The sequence below is a fragment of the Gadus macrocephalus genome, chromosome 14, assembly GCF_031168955.1.
Source record: "Gadus macrocephalus chromosome 14, ASM3116895v1".
NCBI lineage: Eukaryota > Metazoa > Chordata > Actinopteri > Gadiformes > Gadidae > Gadus > Gadus macrocephalus.
This window is the reverse complement of record NC_082395.1, coordinates 4,463,881-4,482,115: the sequence shown is the minus strand read 5'-3', so window position 1 is coordinate 4,482,115 and position 18,235 is coordinate 4,463,881. Positions and strand designations below refer to the sequence as shown.

Here is an 18,235-nt window from a genome sequence, read left to right as displayed (position 1 = left end):
TCGTCCAATTTACAAGTGGCTCGGTCCAGATAGAGCCAATGGCTTTCCACTGTCCTACAATTTAAGAAGGGAATTTTAATGTTGGACTTCAGCAGGAGAAAATGAAACATTACGAGAAGTTGTGCATTACCATGCTGATAAACTGGTCCTGAAGAGAAGTTTGTTATCTTGTTAAAAAACTGTTGTACACAAAATATAGGCACTCCCTTGCTTGGACAAGGCCTTGGTGTAACAAAGACAACAGCCACCTTTAAATTTAAAATGAAGCAGTCTAACCCAAAAGATTAAAAGCAGGATCCTGATTACAATCAAAAACATGTCTTTGCATGATGCGTTGTGTACCGGAAAGCGAAAAAAAAAAAATAATATGTTTGGATCCTGGTTCCCAGCTGAGTGGAGTAAGCAGGCTGTGTTTGTGAGTACATTTCTCTGATCATTGGAGACGGTCCCTCCTCCCCGGTCCTCTCCCCCCTAACTAACTGAAGAGAGGGGAACCATGTTTGCACACCACGTTTTTGTCATTATGATTCACAACGTCTGAAGTCGTTCATATTTCCCCAGACGGTCTAGAGCAGGATCCAGAACGAGCCATCTCATCAGGTTTTATTTACGAGGGTATATAAATCCATCGCAGGCCCTGTAAGAAGTAAGTTAACTTTGAATGCCCTTTGCTGAGGCCTTAATCCCCTGCTGAGCTCCCTGGGTACACACTAAGTAAATCAGGGCACTTGAACCATCTCTAGCTCTCCAGGCATCATGCACATCTGAACACATCATAATAATGCATCATAATATAATGTCATCTCAATGCAGTGTAATTAAATGTGCAGTAATGCAAGTTACGTTAAGGTAAAAGTAGTTATTCTTGTAGATTCCCCTTATAACAATGCATATTTCGATTTTTCAATTGCAATCAGGGCAGACCCCTGATATTGATATATGATATGATGATCACTGTTGATATACTTTTAGGAGCCTCATCCTCACAAGCCAGTGTCCTCTGTAATGTATTGCAGTACTGTGATACTGTTATTTGATATTAGTTATATAACAGTATCAGCTGTCCGTCCGTTATTCTCGTCCGTTACTCCCTGCCTCACCCCCCGAGCGTCCCTTGCGGTATGACAAGGAATCGTCTGCTGGTCTCCCTTATCTCACCTCCTCGCCAGCAGCTGGGAGCGCGTGCCTGCGGGGGAGACCAGCTCGATCTCCAGATCGCCTCTGCGTGGGTGGAGCAGCAGCACCTTGACCACCACGTGCTCCAGGTACGCCACGCCAGGCCCCGCCCCCTCGGCGGAGCAGCCGGAGGTGCTGATGGTGCTGTTCATACTCTGGCCCGCCCGGATGTACCTGGGGAGAGAGAGAGAGAGAGAGAGAGAGAGAGAGAGAGAGAGAGAGAGAGAGAGAGAGAGAGAGAGAGAGAGAGAGAGAGAGAGAGAGAGAGGGAGAGGGAGAGAGAGAGGGGAGAGAGAGAGAGGGAGAGAGAGAGAGAGAGAGAGAGGGAGAGGGAGAGGGAGAGAGAGAGAGAGAGAGAGAGAGAGAGAGAGAGAGGGAGGGAGGGGGAGAGGGAGAGAGAGTGGGAGAGAGTGCACGAGAGAGTGAGAGATAGAGAGAGAGAGAGAGAGAGAGAGGGAGAGAGAGAGGGGGGGGGGGGGGGGGGGTGAGATGAGTGCCGATCAGTCTTAGGGCCCTATCTTGCATCCGGCGCAAGTGACTTAGTCACTGGCGCATGCGTCGTTGCTAGTTCACAACTGGCGCAGAGCGTTATTTTCCCACCACCGCCACTCGCCGGTAAATTAGGGAATGATCTTGCGCCCCAAGGGGCGGTTCGGCGGAAAGAGGAGGCGTGTTCTGGCGCAAACGGTATTTTGCAGTTTCTGAATACAATTGCGCCACAGACCAGGAAATACCTGGTTTAAAGTCATTGGCGCGTTGTTCAGATGCTATTTTAAGGGCGCATGCATACATGCGCATGCGATGCATACGGATTGCTTGTGCACCTCGCACATACACTTTGCTTCTCTCATCTACACGGACAGCAGTTCCCATTTTTGCAAACCATACATAATTACAAGGAAAATTAAATATTACCACACAAGGAAAATCATTGTGGTGTCCATAAAGATAAAATAAATAGGCATAAATCTAGCGTACACATTTACCCCAATTATTCACGCGAATTGTAGCAGGCGTAATGACGGATCAATTAACCTGGTTGACCAATAGTGGCAAGAGACACATGTATATAAGGAGTGGACACCTGTCAAAGTGGGTTGTCCGTCAAGAATCGGGAACCACAATTCTGAAGACTGCAAAATAAATTCTGAAGACTGCGAAATCACCTTCTATAAGTCCATTTAAAACCTTACTCTGCAACTTACCAGTTAGGTTGAGGTTGCTCATAATTTTTCTATTGCACAGTGGAATGGAATACGTCTTGGGACCGAGGATCAGACGCCGGGGGGAGAGGGTCTACCGGCCCAGACACACCTATCTCTCCCTGAGTGAGGAGGAATGCAGGCGTAAGCTACGCCTGACCCGTCAGGCTGTCACAGATATCTGCCATCTCCTGGCAGATGAGCTGGGGACTGATGCACGCTGTCCCTATGCCCTCCCCGTTGCAGTGAAAGTTACAGCGGCACTGCATTTCTATGCATCTGGGTCGTTCCAGCATCCCCTTAGTTGTATTGGACGCATTTCACAATCGGCAATAAGTTCGGCTATACATGCAGTATAGCCGAACTTATTGCCGGTCAGGTCTAGTCCGACATGCTGGGGAATACATCAAATTCCCCGTTACACCTGACAGCCAGGAAAGAACAAAGCAGGAGTTTTGGACCAAGTAACGGTTCCCTGGCGTCCTTGGTGCTATAGACTGCACCCATGTGCAGCTACGTGCCCCATAAGTAAACGCACTCGTATACATAAACCGGAAGGGAACTCATTCGATTAATATCCAAGTCATTTCCGATGCTAATTGTAGAAAAATCATGTCTTTGTAATTACCCTGGCTCAAGCCATGACTCTTTCATATTGGCAAACTCGACCATTCCTGCCATATTCGAGGGGAATCCTCCCTTGGATGGGTGGCTGTTAGGGGACAACGGCTATCCGTTGAAGACATGGCTCATGACCCCATTTCTTATGCCAGCAACTGTGTGCAAAATTGTATTCAACAGGAAACACACAAACACGCAGTGTAATTGAACGTACATTCGGAATACTGAAAATGCGCTTCAGGTGTTTGGATAGGTCAGGTGGTACTTTACAGTATGGTCCTCAAAAAGTCACAGCATTCTTTGTGGCATGTTGTGTTTTACACAACATTGCCATGAATCATGGATGTGTCGATGACATTAATGAGAATAGATTAGAGGACTTAATGAGACGTGATGCTGAACTGCATGTGCCGATGCCATTACGTCCAAATTCCCCAGCAGCAGCACGGGAGAGGAGAGCTCATCTGTCAGAGGAGCTGCATCGTATATAGTGAGGTAAGCAAACTAATGACATCTCCGCTCTATTGTACAATTATTACCATGCATTTATAACCTTGTGATTCAGAGAAAGTGAGCATCGGAAAGTATAGTATGTCCTTGAGACATTTTTTATTTGAAAAATACAAAACGAAAAATGAAAAGTTGCAAAGATTTGAAGGAAAAATTAATTATTTTCTCCCTCCTCGGTAAGTCCTTTACGCCTGCCTAGGCGGGATTCGACAAATGAGGGTCCGGGAGTGGCGATGCTGGATATGCTCCTGGTGGAGCGGGTGGACGGAGATGGAATGGGGGGAGGAAGGGGCACAACAGGGGGAAGAAGGGGCACAACAGGGGGAGGAGGTGGGTCGTTTGGGGGCCATGCACGTTCCATAGCTGTCGCAATCCGGTCCAAACTTGAGGCGATGCGCCCGAGAGGCCGCAGCAACATCGCCACCCGGTCCAGACTGGTGTTGGTGTCTCGCCGCATCCCGGCCAGCTCCCGCTCCAGCATGTCGAACCCGGTTTGCTGGAGCTGCAGGAACGGGTGGTCCTGCGGTCTCATGCTGCTGGCGCTGCTGCCACGGCGTCTTGATTGAGTCCGCCGTGCGGCTCCCTCAGCTGCCCCGTGCGCGCTGGTCCCGAGGCCAGGGTCTTCTTCCTGAGAAGCTACGTGACATTGTTTTGATTTATTTTATGGCTGTGTTACAGTTATTAAATGTCAAAAATGATTAAAAAGATATTCACGAGACATCTCTATTTATGTTAACTTTATTTCTGTACCTTGGGGTTGGACAGCTGGTGCATCGGGTTGGGTGCCGACTTCAAAGCCCCCAAAACCCTCAACGCTTTCAGCGGTCAGTGTTGACGCTGCGATGTTCTCTACCGGCGTGAGGTCCTGGTAACTGCCAGATCCTCCTCCAGTCTTTTGACGTGCTTGCGAGTTGGCAGCAAGCTTGGCCTTGCCTCTTCTCCTGACGTCGTTGCACCGCTTACGGCAATGGAGAGATGTCCTATGTTGTCCAGCTTCTGAGACAATTATGGCGATTTCCTCCCAAGCCGCTTTCACCGAAGCAATTTTGGGTGGGTTTCTCCCATCCCCATACAAAGTCATCTCACGGTCTTTGACTGCTCTGACGAGCAAATCGGTCTCTTCTCTTGTGAACCTTTCTTTGCGTGCGCCTGGCAAATCCGCCATCATAACAGCAATCCGCCATGGAACAAGCGCCGATCGCTCTTAAAGGGGATGCGAGAAAACGCTCTGATTGGTTCATTGCACGTTACGCCCAAACCACACCTACGGGTAATTTGCTATCCATTTGGATTTACGAAGTGGTAAAGTCGCAAATCTCGCAGCTTTCTTGCGGCATTTCACTGAGGCACGCCCCCTTTTGGTCATAGTATCTCGTCGCTTTCAAAGTAGAGCGAGCAGAGCTGTACAACTCGCAAAGAAGATGGCTGCGCCCATAGTTAATGGGGGATGAGATGTATTTTCTTTCTATTTGTACCACGTTGGTGGTTTTAATGTCGTTTTTAAAACCTCTTACACACGTGATTCCCTTGCTGCTTTAATCCGGTCACCAATATATGCATTGCACGGTCTTGCTTTGCGTGCAATTCAATGTAAAGTTTTGTTTTGAAGCTGGTTTGCTAAAGAGGCTATGTTGCTAATGATGACTAGCCTGCTACTACTCCCCCTCGTGGCCCGACAGACACACAAATGGCAAACTGGAAGGCTGGAGCAAGGGAAATACGTCACGTTCTCGCTGAAGCTGGTCGTTCGTACCAGCGTACCATCCAAATGGATAGCAGCATGGCTGCTTCAGACCAACCCTTTTGAGACTTGCGCCACGCCGCAAGTGTCATTTATCCGCCTGTAAAATAGCGATAGCGCCGTAGGACCGCCCACAAAGCTACTTGCGCTTTGCTGCTGTATTTGTATGTTTATTATTAGTAGTATTATTTTGACTATTTTGAATATATATTATTCGTATTTTTTAAAATTTGTATTATTTTTTGTATTTGTACTCTTTACTACAGGTATGTTTGCTTTTGTTTTCTAACTGCATTTAAACGGTACATTTTCGACTTAAAATGGACGACAGTTCTTTTTTCTGTATATTATATACTGGTTTATCGGATGAAAAGATGGTCCACCTTGCTGCCTCACACACATGCTAGTAAGACACATGAATGACTGCTGAATGAAGAAATCACTTAAATATATTGATATGTTAATGACTTTGGAATGGAGGCATAGGAAGATGTATAGCCATTTGGATATTTCAACCAGTGCTCATTTTACTCCTCAATGGGCATCCCGGCAGAATGTTTCCTGTGCTTATGTGTTCAGGGGTGAATAAGCACAATCTATCTGCCAGACAGTTCCAGGCAATTAAAACAAAATCTAAATGTGTGTGTGTGTGTGTGTGTGTGTGTTTGTTTATTTGGCTATGTTGTGTCATTCATAATTAGAGATCTAAAAATGACACATTCTCCAACACGGTTAACAGAACTGTTTACAAATGGTCTTGGTGATGGTGATGAATTATGCAATACTCATTGAGCTTTTGAAAAGATCCCAGCAAGAAGCCAGTGCGATGCAGTCCAAAAGTAGACATAAGTCCAACATAAACTGACTGTTCACTGACCCTCTTTTCTTCCCCGTAAGTTTATAAAAAGGGATCCTTTTTATCAAACAAGAGGCTAAGTCCCCACAAGGGACATGGAAAGATGACGATAGCTAGCTTAACCATCAGCAGTGACGCTATGAAGTAGATCCCAAACTGAAAATGGAGAATCAGTGAGTCTCATGTGTATGAATCACATCTGACAGCTTAACTCAGTATTTGTTCACACAAACAAGTGCAGTCGGAAAGGATTGTGACCTACTGCACTCGTAGACCACCATTTCCTTGTCCCCATACTAACCTCTTGTATCTGTGTTCTCCTACAATGAGGTTAGCTAAGTTTACTGCAGATATCCCTACTGACCTCAGAGAGTCCTGTTTCACCCATGTATCCCTAAAGCTATAATCTACACCAGAAGACTAGCTTTACTGGCAAACTTGCTAATTGGGGTGCAGGCTGATGTAGTGTCAGAAAGGTAATGGATTGGATCCCCAGCCGCAGCCTTCCTGCAGGCATCCTTCAGCCAGACCCCTTAGTAATCACTACCTTAACGACCCATATCTGAATTCACTGCAGATGGCTTTGGATAAGCATTCCTATTTTTCTGTGTATATTTACACAGGCCCAGACTCACTTGATGTGCCGTTCAGATGTGCGGCAGGTGTGCTGGGGGGGAACGCTCCTCCACCTCTTGGCTTCAACGACCATAGCTTCAGCGTCCACCAGGCCGAAGCCGTACAGATGGCTGACTACAGTAGAGGGGAAAAGAGAGCCTTTATACACTACGACATTACTCTGTAAACAGAGCACACTTACGTAGAGCGTGGAAGGACGTGGAGCTCAGCCTCCTGCCTATTGTTTCAGCATTCATCGAACATCGAGTGGAAGATATCTCAACAAAAAATTCACCACTCACTGATATGACAGATTTTGTTGCTTGCTATAATCCAAAGCAGTCCAGGCAGGTAATTCGGGGTAAAATCTTCAAAATACTACTTTTGATACACGCTTGACTGCAAAGCACCTGCACAATAATCAGGGTGTTGATTCTTGGTAATGCAAAAGCACACGAACAAGTTACTTTTCTCAGTAGTAACAAGTAACGTAGAATATAGGATATCTTGTACTGCATCAAGTTACTTTTAAAAGTAATGCCATGAACTTAAGTTTTGGACTGAGTTGACAGCTGAGCTTACTGTGCTATTAAAAAAAATAAAAAAAACACATTCAAAACATTCAAAAACACACTTACACTGACACCTGCTTGAAGGTGACCATGCCAACAATAACGGGAAAGTGCTGACTCAGACGTGATAAGAAAACAGGGATGGACTCGTTCCCAAAAAAATGAATTGATTAATATATATATATCGTTTTGCGGGTGGCAGAAGGGGGGGGAACATAATGCGGGGCCCTTTATTGACCAACTTAAGTCAATGTCAACTTGGCCATATCTTATGACGATGAACGGCAATTGACAACCGCATCATTTAGCATAATTTAGCATTATCACGGCTACGGTGGGGGCGAGCTCGGCGCCCTCTGCTCTGTCTAGAAACAGCCGAGGTCAGATTCCAATGTGCTCTGCATGTTTCTTATCGCGCCGCGCCTGGCAATTAAATACAGATGTAACAGGGCTGCGGGCCGGCTGCCCAGGGCAGTCCGACACACAGTGTTTGGATATTGTTGTTTAAGTGGTGGGAAAACTGCCGGTACTACAGATGGCCAGTCCTTCTCGGATACAAATATAGGAAAACACCTAATAATTCCAGATGGAAAATCTCAGCAGAAAATACAGGACAATAAAATAAATAACAAGATTTTCAAAAAGTGTAAAAATGAATTATCCTGAATGAATTGACATCGTAGATAAGATAAGAGGTACTATTGGTCCCAAATTGGAACATCATCACAAGATAAACCTGTACACGTTTTGTGTCACACTACAGTGTATGTATCTGTTGCAGTCGGAGGGGGCAAGGAGGGAGCAATCTCTGAGGGGGGGGGTACCTTTGTGTCCAGCGGAGTTGGTCTTCCAGTCACAGGCCTTCAGGTGGACGGGCCTGGAGGTCTTCACCAGCAGGTGTTGCACGTCTCTCCAGCCGAGCAGAGGGCTAGGGGACAACAGAGTCAGACACTGGTCAGCTTTAGAGGACTGTGTAAGAATCACAAATTCTAACTGCCCCCTTCTGCCTCTAAGTGAACTGCAGCCTGCTTGAGCTCGCATTCAGAGCACTGGATTGCGAGATATGTGGGTTGAGACAGTAAAAATCATAAATAAATGTACAAGTTTCAACGTTTTTGAAGAGCCAAAGATTCGGGGAAAGTCCACGCTTTTATGCATTTAAGGATTCTACAGGCAGTCCATTTAAAAGGGTTATGGTTAGGATTTAGGTTAGGGTTTAGGTTAAGTTTTGGATTAGGGTGACTATATTTATGTGTGCATTTAAGTACATTTTGTGGTTCTTTTGTTTGATTTAGTGTTAGGGGCCGGGTAGGGGTTAGTTATGATAATGGTTATGTCTTTTGTCAGGGTAAAATCCTGCTAACCTGCTATTCTCCCTTTATCTATGTTGTGTTACGTATTTTAAGAATCTAAGCTACCCACACATAGACCGAAATGAAGCAGGACCAAACATATAAGCCGTAATTACTATACATAGCCACAAGGGGAACAGGACCTTACTGAAGGCTGCAATAACAGCTCCATCCACAGAGGGCAGCACCAGACAGGTAAGGAGGCCGAGGGTAATAGTCACCCCGGCTCCTCCCACTACTTCCGGGCTTGTGGATCCATACCATAACAGACGGTTGGAGCCAGAGCAAGCCAGAATTCTCTTGGTAGCGATTGGACATGGGTTAAAGGTCTATTTTTCAGCTGGGAGAACGCTCGCACGTGCTAAGGCACATCTTCAATCTCTCTTTGCTTCAGAGTATCAGTTTACCATACCGAAAATACTTAATACAAATAAAGTCTCTTTAAAGCTATTCCTTTGGATTCGACCCCTCTTTCCCTGAAGAACTACGTAGCAGTTGAGATGGTTGTTGATGTTACTTAAAGAGTTAGTTTCTTTCAGAATGAGGGATGGGGTGGTGTGTTGTGCACTCGTCTGCTCAAGGAACATCACGCCACTTCCAGGAATACTGAGAAGCAACAAACATGAGCAGCTTTCCTGGAACTTCCTCCAAACTTCTGTCCCTCGCTTAAGAACGCAAGATGACACTGTTTATAGCATCTCCCCCCACCACCCTGCCCCCCTTATCTATCTTCATTGTGAAAGAACCATATGAGGGACCTCACAAGTGGGTCTGAGTTACGAAAGAACCGCAATATTGGCAGTAGTAACCTCAGGCGACACCTCAAACTATCAACAGACGTGAGTCAGTGTTTTGGAGTTTACAAGCGCTGGCAGAGTTTGTGTTTTTTCGCTGTCAGCCAATCAGGCACCGAAAGATCGTCCCGCCTCCAGCAACATCATTGGTCACAACAATTATGAAGAGAGACGGATGGGAGTGTAACGGCGGAGATCTCCGGGACTGACTTGGCCTCCAGAGCCAGGGCGATGATGCCGGCCACCATGGGGGCGGAGACAGACGTTCCCGTGTGGCCGTCAGTGCACCGGTGCCTCAGGTCTGTGGTCACCTGCGTACAGGACAACACACCTGGGTTAGAGCACGGGGTCCCGGACATCTGTGTTGGCCTGACCCCACCGGCAGAGGCCCTCACGGCCCAGGAATCCATCACAAATAGTTGAGATCATTGACTTTTCCCCTTGCAAATCAATACAATATATCTCCTTTTAAGTCTTCAGACGCACAAAATAATCGAATGGAGCAGACTGGGCAGAATTGAAAAGACATACATTTATATGTAATTTGTTTTTGCATCATGGATGTGTGTATGAACTGTTGTTTTGTTGTTTCGCAGAAAGATTGGCATTCAAAGAGACACTCCATGTGACCACACTTGTGGAATGGAGAGGTGGATGGGTTTTGTGAGAGTTTGACTCCCAGCTGACTGCAGTCAGCCTAGGCTGACCCTGCTAAATAGATAATAGACACAGTTAATAGAATAGTTAGAAGTGAACTTTTCCGAATTCCTGGCAGACATTTCAAAAAAAGTACAAATAATACGGTTGGACTTTGAAGAGAGGAGTGAATAAAGCAGAAAAACCCGACTCCACTAAATCTTCCATTCCACTGCTCACAGCGGTTAACTGGGATTCCCTGAGCCCCCGCCCAGCCACACAGCAGAGGAGATAAACACGAGAAGGCAGCAGAGGAGACAGCGAGGATCTGGCTGAGATGAAAAGCCCCTCGGTAGAATAACCATCAACGCATAACCTCCAATCCCCACGACCGTGAATGAACGACCACCACCACAAAGATGCCATTTTACCGCCCAATGAATCTATCCGTCTACCGTCCTCATGTGTCGAGCGAGATAATAAGACAAATAAATAAACCACACCTCTGCACACGCCAAAGCTAAAAGTGAAGAAACTACATTGGAAATATATGGTACGAGGTACACAGGGTCGTAAACAACACCGCACCGCACAGCATCACTGGCGCTTTAGGACTCGTAAATAAGGCAATGGAAAAGTTCACAGACCATAAAAACGTGAATAAATGCTGTCGAGAAGTTTGCCCTACTTGGAACAGCACCACGTACTGAGAAAGAGCTGTCGATGACGTGGTCAGATCTATACATGAGACTCAGCACTATTAACATCAAATAAAATCAAATAAAAGTGACCTTCAGTAGTTTATCTTGCAATCTGTTCAGTACATTGCTTGATTAACATCATGATCACGTAAATGAACTTACTTATTCTATTAGATGTATTTTGCGCATAGGTCACTCTACATTAGAGTCATCGCCCTTTTTATCTAAAATGTTCGATATTTTGCTGCTTTAACACCCAAAATGGGTCAATCTTAAAAACACAGTTGGGTAGATTCAACTCACATTGGATCGTAACAAAACAAATGAACCCATTGGGACGCAGGCCTGTCCAGGACAGAGGCTCCACGGGGGCCCGAAGGACTTTATACTTTAAACTCCCACAACTCAAAACCAACAGATATAAACACTCTTTTGTACTCGCAGCCACTCTGCTTCTAAATTTTATGAAGAACCATAGATAACACCTCCCCCCCCCCCCCCCCCCCCACACTGACAGTTTTGGATATGCTGAGCCTCTGCCTTTCTATATATATATATATGTATATATATATATATATATATGATTGTATATGTATAGACTACTATTTATTGATTGTTTAGTGTTTTTTGTTGTGTGTGTGATTGTGCGTGACTTGGATTGTACACTATCTACTGCACAACAAATTGTAACATTGGGGGACAATGAAGTATCTTTTGAACTTTGACTCACAATCCTCCTGTCGTGGAACTCTGCGCTGCTGTAGGTGGCGGCCAGGATGGAGCTGCACGACTCCAGGTACCAGGGCCGGTTCCCCTTCTCTGTGGTGCTGGAGATGGAGATGGTGTAGATGCTGTTGGTGTAGCCGTCGCAGGAGCAGTGGTCTGCCTGTTGCCCGCCGTTCCCCGACGCCCACACGAAGATGGAGCCCAGCCCCTTGCGACCCTGGATAGGGCAGAGAGGGAGTCAGACACTCGGACACCAACGCACAGAGCACCAGAGCAGGAGCTGGATCTGTCTGTGAGGATTCTTCTTTGAATGTCATTCGCTGAAGCGCTGGCTAACCTAGCTTTTAAACAGGAATTTGTATTGCATTATTTCAATCTGGAAAGAGGTTATTTTATTAATTAATTCATATATTTATTTTATACATATATTTTTTATAAGATATGAGATGGTTTGATCAATTCTGCTGCTATCACTTACACTGCTATCTTATTATGTAGTGTAGACGTTTATGCAACAATCAGAACTCTGAATTTAAATCAAAAGGGAATTTAACAATCTCATCCACTGGGGATTAAAGTGTTGGATCAATTACAAATTCGAAGCAAATTTAAAATTGTTAAAATGCATTGGCCAACAAAGCAAGTAAAAACCCAATGGCCAAATTAAGACGATGTGGAAGCAAATGAACACAAATAGCAAAAACAAAATACTGGCCGTGTGTGAGCTGTCAGACCTTCTTGATGCCGTTCTCAAAGGCCAGTTTAGCCAGGGGCCCGGGGCCCTCCACGGTCTTGCCGTCGTCTTTGGGGCCCCAGCTGGCGCTGTAGATGTCGATGTAGTCCGTCCGGATCCCCAGGGACTTGGCCTCCACTAAGTCTGTCACGTCTCCATCCAGCATGCGAATACCTGAACACCGACATACCAGCTGTGATGTACAACCACTTCATCTTTTTTTGACCTTGTTTTGGCCTTTATTCAGTCAAGTATAAAAATAAAAAAAACGGTAGAAACAGTTTGGTTATTTTACTGTATAAAGTACTTCATCAATCTCATCAACTAAGTCTTCCAACTTACCAAGTGTAATTGTGTTATTTTCCACAGCACAATTGTGAGACTGTAGCTTTCTGTCTTTTAGAAAGTTCCACTAACCTCACTTTCAGAGCTAATTTCCCAGCATGCCCTGGGGCGAGCTCCAGATGTTCAGATGTATGAATGATAATATAAAAGTTGCAAAAGATGTGGTTATTGAAATGCTTAAGGTATTGTTTCATTCCACATGTCCCCTTAGGAAAGACCGGTTGAAGCTTTACAGTAAATGGACATTTTGTGCTCAAAGTTTAGAAGATGTTTATGCTTAACCTCAAATCTGTAATTATTCTAAGCAGAAGTCATGCAGTGTGAAAAACGGCCTTAGGCCTTGGTTTGTGTTTATTGGCACCCTAATCCAAACAAATGATCATATATTTGTCTGGAAAACGCACCAATTATCCAGAGCTTGAAAAACAGTTGGCCTATTCAGGACAGTATTGATCTATCGAGGTCCAAAATAGAGCAAAGCAAACAGCCTTACCCAGTCCAGTGATAGAGTCACACTCTGTAAGCTAATTATGGAGTAGACAGAGATGTGGGGCTGGTATCACCTCAAATAGAGCCGGTACAGATTAGCTTTTTAAACATGCTGAACCGCAGTGTTTAGTGGCACCGTTTTGCCACAGCAACATTTATGTTGGCGCCAAGCCCGGCGGCTGCCCTCTGCTTGCCATCAATTGCTTGATTGAGGGCCTATATCAACTGTACAGCAAGTGCTGTTTTTAGCCACAGACGCTGGCGCTGGGGTCCTTTGGTTCTGTGGAGAGCTTCTGAGCTGTGATAGCATGTTCCGATGGGCATACATACATGATGTACCCCTGGGGAATCAAATAGGGAGGCTGATTGTGTTTCTGCCACTTAAACTACAACAACGAAGAGTGTTTGCAGGATTGCAGGATTCACGGTCAAAATCCAAAGTCAAAATCCAAATCAAATCCGAAATCGAAACATCCTGGAACAAAACAGACAAAGCATTGCTCTCAGTGTCCCGTAACAGACGGAGCTATGCAGACGGTTTGAACTTCAATCTTGTTCTGAAACATTTTAGGAGTTGGAATCAGAGGAAGGCAGCAGTAACTGAGAACGTGTTTCGAGAAGAGGAGCAGAGAACTGGCAGAGGCCATGACAGCTAAATTCAAAGTAAATATTGCTCTCAGATAAACCCAATACATCAGACCACTGCTTCTGCTAACATGGCATTTCACCGACTACAATACTAGGGTGTAAAACCTAATTTGCAGTCACTGTGGGGGACCTGTGGTAGCCGGCGGCAACCAAAAATGACATCATCACGGCCCTTCATGCCCGGCATAAATCAGGTTTCAGCCATCCACAGTGCCTTGGGGCTTGGTAAGAAGCCTTGGCACTGGGTAGGAGGAGTCAGGATGGGTGGATACGAGTCAAAACCCTGGTCTCAACTGAATGTTGAATTGTGTCTTAAACCCGTTTTGGTTTTAATGACGTCTTGACATAATCAAAAAACGACACACAAAAGAAATACAGACATAAAGATAACGGCATCATCGTATCCCGGTATACTGTTTACTAGTTATTTGCTCGTTTGCTTGTTAGTCTGTAGAATAAAGGGCTGATTATGGTCCCAAGTTCACGCAATGTAAGGGGGTTACGGACCCCTTACAGCCCTGCGGACCCTCCTTGCGTCCACCGCAAGGGCCTGACGTGCGCCTCCACAAAATTGTAACCTTCCGTCGAGGCGACGCAGCAGCGAGGGCTGTGATTGGTCGGCTTACTAAAACCTGACGCAGAACCAAAAAAGGGTACACGACTGCGTCGACGCATCTGCGTGGTCCTTGCGTTGCGTGAACGTGGGGCCAATAATCAGCCCTTAAGAGGCCAAAGAACGGTGCCTTGAGAGAGAAAAGACAACAACAACAGGAACTGTACCTCCGATGCGAGCGTTGAAGGCGATCCCAACGATGCAGTACGAGTTGTTGGCCACAGCTGCAACCTCCCCGGCACACCTTGTCCCGTGTCTACGGAGTGTGTGTGTGTGTGTGTGTGCGTGCGTGTGTGTGTGCGTGTGTGTGTGTGCGTGCGTGTGTGCGTGTGCGTGTGCGCGTGCGCGTGCGCGTGCACGTGTGTGTGTGTGTTTGTTGGAAAATAGGTTAGGGGGGAGACAACAAAACAACATGTTATTTTCCTGGGCTTGGAACAATGTCTGGCGTCCTATTATGTGTTGTGCTAGCCAGCCATCTGATGCCAATCCAATGCGGACGTGGAGTTAGAATCAGGCGTATATAATCAAGACATGCTGCACTAAAACCACAAGAAGATCGGGCTGTTTGTTGACTCCAATTGGCTGTTGCCTCCGTAATCACTGATTTCAGTCTCAGTCCCCCCAAACGTTACTCAAGTTGGGCCGTTAATATCAGTCAACTCTATTGGGGGTGGTGAAATTGCCTGAGAGTGTGCCAATTACGCGCTTACATACAGTATGCCCGCAACACTAGGGGAAAGAAAGTGAAACGCCCAGTTAACCCAGTTATGATCTCGTCTGCAATCAAACAAATCAGATATTAATCTTAAGTCTGATTTTGTGAGAGGGAAAAGAGTTTTGGATAGCTTTTGCATTTGCTCTTTATTTGATTTGCATTTGTTGGTTTGGCTCTGAGAAGCCACAGGATGGGAATTGCTTTGCGTTTCAACGTTTTACTGATGGATAAACTCATCAAGGCAATAAACGCAACGATGCAGACCAAATGTTCACCGAGTCTACGGTCACTTTAGATATTGATCTCAAATTTAAGAGCAAGAAAGTTGAGATGCGACGCGGCCTGCACACATTCACACCTGGGAGATCATTTGATTGCTGGGAGTTTTAGCACTAGTTGAATTAAGGGCTCCACTCTTCAGTAATTGGAGCTGGAAGGATATGCAAAACAAGTGCTGCATTGCTCAAAGCCATATTTTGGCAAGAAACATACGGCAAGAAAAACTGATCCAAGCTTATATCACAACTGCATCAAAATGGCTACTTAAAGCTTGGATCCCAAACGGTGAACGTCATGCTGGCCTCATATCAGCTTCATTACATTTTCCTTGGAGGCTGTTTAATTCAATGCCTTATCGCCCCTTATCAGTGATGGGAGTTGGAGAGAATTTTGAGATTGTTAATGCAAGGTGGAGGATGAGCTCATGTGTGTGAAATGAGAAATACAAAACACAGTGTCTCCATAGCATCCACTGCACGAATATAGGTTGTTTGTTTGCGAAGGCATTTGCAGTTTCATTGCAGCTTGAGTCTTTTGAATCCAGCATCCAGGATCCAATGGATGGACTGATTATGGATGGCTGAATGACGGAGGAATGAATGATGGATGGATGGAGGGACAGATGATAAATGGAAGGACGAATGGATGAATAAATGAAAGAGTGGTCGCACATGTTTTCGTTGCTATTGTCGTAGCGGGGGGTGGGGTCGTGGTCGTTGCCGTTGACATCATAGCTCGCCAGTTGGTCCTTAAGAAAAAGAGATAAGGAGTCTTAGAATCAAACCACAGTGTAAACAGTGCACAAAGAGAAGCAGGTTTATTATTCCCTGTTCATTATGGCCCCATCTCGCCTTCAACAGATTTATCGTTCATATTCAAAAACAAAAACACACCAGACACTATTTATGATTTAGCGGGGCGACAAGACCGGTCAGCTGGAAGAAATAAATATATTTACAGCGCATCATAAACATCGTCTGCCAACAAACAATACAAATGCAGATTGCAGTTGGTGTTTTATGCAATAACAAATCAAATATTGTCGCACTCTCAGCTCAATTATCACAACACAATTTCATGTCTCGACGAGAACGTTTGGTTAAACAGCGCACTCTACTTTCCTCTACCTTCCAGCGTTTGTTTTAAATTCAATTTATAATCACAAACCAATACTAATACAAACTGACTGAATGCAAACAAGCCGCTGGATATGAACCCAGCGATGCGATGGTAACCGTAATGCGCTCTGGGCCGTTGACTTGGCTTTCACTTCGTCTGCTCATGAATAAGACTCAGCTAAGGTCAGCTGAGGTGGGGGGGGACGTCTCTCTACATACATAGTTCTCGGCGAGGTCGGGGTGGTTTCTCTCGATGCCGTCGTCCAGGATGGTGACCACCACGTTCCGGCCAGTGTAGCCCCTCTGCCACGCGCCCATCACGTTCATCCCCGAGCGACAGCTGCTGTTTCCGTTGCTGCTGGTACTGGCACATCCCTACAAGAGGCAGAACAGCACCAAAGAGGGTTTTCTTTCCGTTCTCAAGGTAAACATAAAAGCGCAAGTATGATGTTACTCGTACATACTGATCAACAAACACACATCACCTTTTTTGTATAATTGTGTGTTTGATTATGAACCTTTCTGTATTAACTGTATATTTGAAGACCTTACTGCCATGCAGGTATTGAGCTTGGTTTTTTATAGAAGTATAATGTATGGCTTTTAAGTGTAATTTAACGACCCGTTCTGTTGTTAAACTGCCTCAAGATTAACAGTTCAAAGGATTTTTGTTATTCTCCTGGTCCAAGAGTCCCTGTTATTTTATTTTATTATATCATTTCATTATATTTTATTCAAGCACTACCCTCCCCAATGTTACAGACAGTAAAAGTCAGTGCATGTACTCACAATGTACCACATATTGGCCCACTTTGGGTCATTGAAATGAATGGCGTTGGGATCAGGGCTGACGTGTCTCTTCACTCTGGCTTTTATTAGCTGCTGCTGGGCCCAGTCCACCTAACACAGAGATAGATAGTGAGAGCCACTGCACAAATCAATAGTGTTAGCTGTGAAACACCACTAAGAAATGGCACTGCCACACGCAGAGACAGATAACTGGACACTGATAAACATAGATCAGGGATGGGCAACTGGCGGCCCATGGGCCGCCAGTTGCCCATCCCTGACATAGATGGACCGAACGGGGGTTGGTTCTCGAACCACTCAGACAATGGGATTATCATGAGGCTGGTTCTCCAGACACCACTGTATCCTCGTGAACCTGCGGCTTTGCCCTAAGTCCACCAAGATTTGGTGAATATATGACAGTGGAGCTCAGCAGTGAGTCCGAGAACGGCCTTCTCCACACTACCTGGAGTTCCCCACCGCACACGGGAGCTTTACTGCCATCTGGTTATGATCTTTTTCCCTCAGAAGGAAGAAGTCAGGCCATCGGTGGTTTTGTGTTTTAAAGGGAGCAACGGAGCAAGGGAGTGTTTTGTGCAATGAAATTGTGATGTGTTAACACTGACCGATAGGTAGAAATGATCTATATACGTGAGGGACAGCACTGATGGAATATGAGAATAATCTATTGTATAAACCAGTAGACTAAGGGTTGGAATACGTACTAAATAAACTACAATGTTCCTCCAACTGTACCGGCTACTTGTCCACAAGAAGGTGTGTACAGATGTTAGTAATCCCGTCGTGTCTCCAGTGATGGAAAAGGAAAGAAAGTGTTGTGAAAATATAAATAAATCCACATGTGTTCTGTACTCTCGATTAATATGATGCAATGTGTGACAGCATTGGAGGTCAAGACAAATGTCCCTCCAAGGATAATAAAGTGTATGTTATCTTAATATGCTACGTATTTTTCTGTATCACAGACGTAGCTTAAGGCATGG

General features: G+C 45.4%; 3 protein-coding genes across 3 annotated transcripts in view; all 3 read right to left on the bottom strand.

The window, feature by feature from the left end:
- The window catches only part of LOC132472395 (proprotein convertase subtilisin/kexin type 6-like), a 4,160-nt gene extending 3,609 nt beyond the window's left edge, over positions 1-551 (bottom strand). The window contains exon 1 of the mRNA XM_060072000.1: positions 533-551. Within this exon, the coding sequence (XP_059927983.1) occupies positions 533-551 (19 nt within the window). The remainder of the gene's footprint in view (positions 1-532) is intronic.
- A 581-nt stretch (positions 552-1,132) lies between these two features.
- Positions 1,133-18,235, bottom strand: part of LOC132471718 (proprotein convertase subtilisin/kexin type 6-like) — a 19,303-nt gene continuing 2,200 nt past the window's right edge. Inside the window, exons 3-12 of the mRNA XM_060070951.1 lie at positions 17,232-17,342; positions 16,662-16,817; positions 15,996-16,072; positions 14,498-14,586; positions 12,237-12,409; positions 11,507-11,719; positions 9,650-9,750; positions 8,118-8,221; positions 6,742-6,856; positions 1,133-1,350 (exon numbers count right to left, since the gene is read on the bottom strand). Coding sequence (XP_059926934.1) covers positions 1,155-1,350; positions 6,742-6,856; positions 8,118-8,221; positions 9,650-9,750; positions 11,507-11,719; positions 12,237-12,409; positions 14,498-14,586; positions 15,996-16,072; positions 16,662-16,817; positions 17,232-17,342 — 1,335 coding nt within the window. The 3' untranslated portion in view covers positions 1,133-1,154. The remainder of the gene's footprint in view (positions 1,351-6,741; positions 6,857-8,117; positions 8,222-9,649; positions 9,751-11,506; positions 11,720-12,236; positions 12,410-14,497; positions 14,587-15,995; positions 16,073-16,661; positions 16,818-17,231; positions 17,343-18,235) is intronic.
- On the bottom strand, positions 3,585-5,353 carry LOC132471719 (myb-related transcription factor, partner of profilin-like). The gene is made up of 2 exons (XM_060070952.1): positions 4,260-5,353; positions 3,585-4,145 (listed from the first exon to the last, which is right to left on the bottom strand). Exons 1-2 carry the CDS (start codon positions 4,675-4,677, stop codon positions 3,664-3,666), a joined length of 900 nt encoding a protein of 299 aa, XP_059926935.1. The 5' UTR covers positions 4,678-5,353; the 3' UTR covers positions 3,585-3,663.